General features: G+C 36.1%; 1 protein-coding gene across 1 annotated transcript; it reads right to left on the bottom strand.

The window, feature by feature from the left end:
* Positions 1-4,144: 4,144 nt before the first annotated feature.
* On the bottom strand, positions 4,145-4,733 carry LOC138898710 (uncharacterized). Its single transcript, XM_070184802.1, has 2 exons — positions 4,299-4,733; positions 4,145-4,177 (listed from the first exon to the last, which is right to left on the bottom strand). Exons 1-2 carry the CDS (start codon positions 4,731-4,733, stop codon positions 4,145-4,147), a joined length of 468 nt encoding a protein of 155 aa, XP_070040903.1.
* Between the last annotated feature and the right edge of the window lie 218 nt (positions 4,734-4,951).

Raw genomic sequence — 4,951 nt, 5'->3', positions numbered from 1 at the left:
AAAACTACCCTTCATAGTATGATAATACTGAAATAATTTATGTTAATTTCTATTTATTACTGTTTCATATTATCGTGTTCTACCTTGCTTCTATTTAGTATAAGGTATGCAGAAAATGATAAATATAAAACAGCCTTCAATGTACCGTTTGGACACTATGAATGGAATGTTTTACCTTTTGGGCTTAAAAATGCCCCCTTTGAATTTCAAAAGATAATGAATAATATTTTCAGTTCTTATAGTCATATGTCTATAGTCTATATAGATGATATTCTTATAGTTTCTGAAAATATTGATTCTCACTTTAAGCCTCTTAGCACTTTCTTTAAACTTGTTAACATACTTTAAGCCTCTTAGCACTTTCTTTAAACTTGTTAACATTAACGGTTTAGTTGTCAGTACCAAAAAGATTAAGCTCTTTCAAACCTCTATCAGGTTTTTAGGTCACGATCTATACCAAGGAAGTTACAAGCATATCGGTATAGCCATTGAGTTTTCTTCCAAATTCCTTGATGAAATTGATGAGAAAACCCAACTTTAGAGATTCTTAGGAAGTCTTAATTATGTAGCTGATTTCATTCCACACATTAGGCTGGCATGCGAACCTCTCTATAAAAGTCTTAGAAAACCCCTGTTCATTGGAGTCCAGAACAAACAGAAGCTGTTAGACAGGTTAAAAGACTCATCCAAAACCTTCCATGTTTGGGTATCCCTAACCCCGAAGCATTTATGATTGTAGAAACCGATGCATCAGAATTAGGTTATGGAGGTATCCTTAAGCAACAAACTAGCCCGAACTCATTAGAACAACTTGTTAGATTTACTTCTGGAATCTGGAATTCTGCTAAAACAAATTACAGCACAGTCAAAAAGGAAGTTTTGTCTATAGAGCTATGTATCACAAAATTTGAAGATGATTTGGTCAACAAAGAATTCTTGCTTAGAGTAGACTACAAGTCTGCCAAAGAGATTTTATAAAAGGATGTTAAAAAGCTTGTCTCTAAATAAATTTTTACTAGATGGCAAGCTTTACTATATAGCTTTAATTTTCAAATAAATTTTATTAAAGGAGAAAATAATTCCCTTCTCGATTTCCTAACCAGAGAGTTCTTACAAGGCAAACATGAGACCGATAAAGGTTGATTTGCTCCCTAAAGGGGCAAAACAGGAAACAAGAAGAATGGCTAGACCATTCGATCCACCATTGCTTACATATTTGAGACCCTCTATTCCTTAGAAACTAGAGCTAAGCACAGAGATCTCATTTCAAAACATGTATACATCACTAGCTTAGTACCCAAGCTCCCAACACCAACGCCAATTCCATCCGAAAATTGGTTAACTTGAAGACCACCAAACCATTTGAAAAAGGGCAGTCTTCCAACTCCTCAGTCAAAAACAAGGAAATCTATGCAATGAAGACCCCTGAGACCTCTGCACAAGCGGTAAATCCAACCCTAGTAGGATCAACGGTTGTACCTACAGTACCCCAGCCTCAGAAAGAAGAATTTGAATACATCACTGTACATGTGTTACCTATACTAGCATTAGATAAAAAATATGAAGGATACCCAATAGACCACCTCATCAAGCCATGATACAATGATGGAAATTATGTGGATATTGACAATCCACTTAAAACCAGAAGATATTTTGAGGCCATACTCACTGATACAGATTCCATTGAAGTGGAACACACTATGAATACAAGAAACCAAGAATACTATTAAGAAGGTCCTAACCCCTTTTGAGTGGTTTGTAAATTATCTACATACACCCATTACTTTGTCTATACCCCATTGGCCACAGACCTACAATTGGCATGACTACAAAGTTGTTTGGTTCAATTTTCTATATGTTAAGCCAGGACATACTTGGTTTGTTAAATAATGTACATAAATGGTCAAGAAAATTCTTCCAAGATGGTTCTATGAATGGTGGAGCTACTTTGGGGGGAACATGCAGATACTACCCCATCAATTTCTCAACCGGTTTGAAGATTTTCAGGCCAAGGAAGAAATTACTTCTCTATCAGAGCAAATTAAAATGTTCAAATATTTTATTAAAAAAAGAATATCTTTTATTATCACTTGGAATTTTGCTAAATTTGATTCCGACAAAATCAAATATTTATCCAAAGAGATAAAAGTAAAAGGCTGGACACCCAAACCAACGTCCAAGACCCCATCAAAGAAGCACCAAGACTAGCTTCCCCCAGTGCATCTCCATCAAAAGCAGCACTGAAAGAAAAGCTCAAGAAGGCTCTCCAAGACACGAAAACTCAGGATAATCCCAACGAGGACGAAATTTTGCAAATCCTAGAAGAAACCTCATATGGAGAAAGCAACAATGGCGAGATGTTGGACCCCAAAGGAATAGCAACAACCTACTTGGATTCCTATTAGGAACATGGAATTGACCTTTGTAAAGAGTAGAGGTTCAAAGAACCGGAATTACTTTTCCCAAAAGGCACTCCACTATTCCCAAAAGGAGTCCAATAATGGACGTCCTTTCAAGAAAAGGACAAAGTCATCAAACTTTACTTTATTTTAAATAAAGCAATCACTATTGTTGTCATCCACCTAACTGTCGGCAAAATACTAGTCCTACACTTATACACTTTAGATGTACTTAACTTTAATTGAGGAGTCTATAAAATACCCTTCTCTCATCATGAGAGACATCAAAAAATTTCTCCCATAAGAATTTTCAAAGCCTACTCTCTCAATGTACTATCACTTTCTCCTATATTTTGAATAAATAAAATGTTCTTTTGTAAGTCTACTTTATCTTTTCTCGTATAGCTTTACTCTTTTAATTTTAATACTCACGATCCTTTTACTCTGCCCGACTTCCTATAGATAACATCTTACCTTTCCATTCTTGAAGTTTATCCTAGATTTTGTTCATAAGACCTTAATAATAATGCATTCTCCAAGATATGTGAATGAAAATTCCTGCTTGCCAATGCCAGTAATTCTTTGCACTTTTTTCACTACCTCCAAGCTAGTTGTATGATGCATATAAATTGCCGATTTTACCTTATTGACAAGCTTCCCAGACGCAGCTTCATACCTCCATTATAAGCTGCAAGGACGTAGCATCAGAAGAAAAAAAATAATTGTGTCATTTGCATATGCTAGGTGATTGATTTTTGGACTCTACTCTGGCAATCCAAAGCACAAAAGTAAAGATTCATATGCAAAACATTCAATCCCCTAGACAATGCCTCTGTTGCCAAAATGAATAAAGTAGGAGACAAAGGATCTCCTTGTTTCACCCCTCTAGAAGACTTGAAAAATTCATATGGCTAGCCATTGAATAACACCGAGTACCAATCTTTTGACACAAGCTCATAGATCAAGCTTATAAATCTCTCACAGAAACCCATCTCCCTTTGCACCTTGGTTAAAAATAACCACGACAATCTATCATAAGCGTTTGTCATATCCAATTTTATCACAACATTAGGGCCTGCCTTAGTTTTAAGTTTAATGTCTATGATGATTTTCTGAGTTAGAAGCACATTCCCAACAATACTTCTCCCTTCAACAAATCCAGCTTGTTCATCAAAGATAAAATTAGGAATAATATCTACCATTCTTTCATGTATAACCCTCTAAAACACCTTATTGATGAAATTACTAAGGCTTATAGGTCGCATATCTGAAAATGTATTTACCTCCTCCTTCTTTGGCAAGAGTACCAAATTCATATGAGTGATAAATCTGGGCAGTTCTTGACCATTGAATAAGGCTTTCACCATATCAAATACATCATCTCCAATTGTATCCCAACATGCTTGAAAGAAGGAACCATTGAAGCCATCATGGCCTCCAACACTATCACCATTGAGTCCAAACATAGCATGTTTAACCTCATCTTTAGTTGGTTGGCTCGTTAACTCCTCATTTTGCCTCCTATTCATCATATTAGAGATGTGATCCAGTATACCAAAAGCTATTGGAACACTGTCTTCATGGAACTGTGCTTCAAAAAATCTTACTGCTTCCTCAGCCATAATTGCATCCCCTTCGAGCCATTGTCCTTGACTATTTTGAATTCGTTTGACTTGTCGCCTCTTTCTTCGACCATTGACTTGAGCGTGAAAAAACTATGTTTTGATATCCATCTTGAAACCAATTCATCCCAGCTTTTTGCTTCCAGAATTCCTCCTCTAATACAAGATATCTAATAAATTCAGCTTGTACATTCAAGAGTCATTCCCTATTGTGTGGAGTAGGATTCAATTCAAACTGAGTTTAATATGTGATGGATAATTCCTCAAGACTGGATACCTTCTGAAATATGCTGCCATACGTTGATTTGCTCCAAACTGATAGGGCTCTTTTTAATTTTTTCAGCTTATGATTAAACACATGAAATGGATTCCCACTGAAATCAACCGTCCAGTTCTCCTTAACAACCTCCTGAAAAGTTTCATGCTTTAGCCAAAACTTCAAGAATCTAAATGATTTCTTAATTGGTGCTGCATTTGTGTCACATGTGATAAGTAAAGGGCAATGATCTGAGCTCGTTTTAGATAAATGAGTGATCTCTAAACCAGACAACATTTGTTGGAACTCCAAGTTGGATAAACATCTATTGAGTCTCTTGAAAATACAAGCGTCATCAGTTCTACCATTCCACCCGGTGTATATGCTACCCTTGAACTCCAAATCAATGAGATTACAAGTATTTATACAATATTTGAAATTGTCAACTTCGTTCATTGATACAGGCAGCCCCCCCCCCCCAAACGTTTTCTCTTCATCAATAATCATATTAAAGTCTCCCCCACAAGCCAAGGAACAACCATATTACTAGCTAGTGCATACATCGTATCCCACAACTCAATTCGCTCTATTGCATCGCACTTTGCATACACTAAAGTTATTATGAATTCCTTTTGTAACTGTGCATTGATTAAGCATAGTGTAAGATGCTGTTC

Source organism: Nicotiana tomentosiformis, chromosome 9 (genome assembly GCF_000390325.3).
Source record: "Nicotiana tomentosiformis chromosome 9, ASM39032v3, whole genome shotgun sequence".
NCBI classification, from domain to species: domain Eukaryota; kingdom Viridiplantae; phylum Streptophyta; class Magnoliopsida; order Solanales; family Solanaceae; genus Nicotiana; species Nicotiana tomentosiformis.
This window is presented reverse-complemented; position numbering and strand designations above follow the sequence as displayed.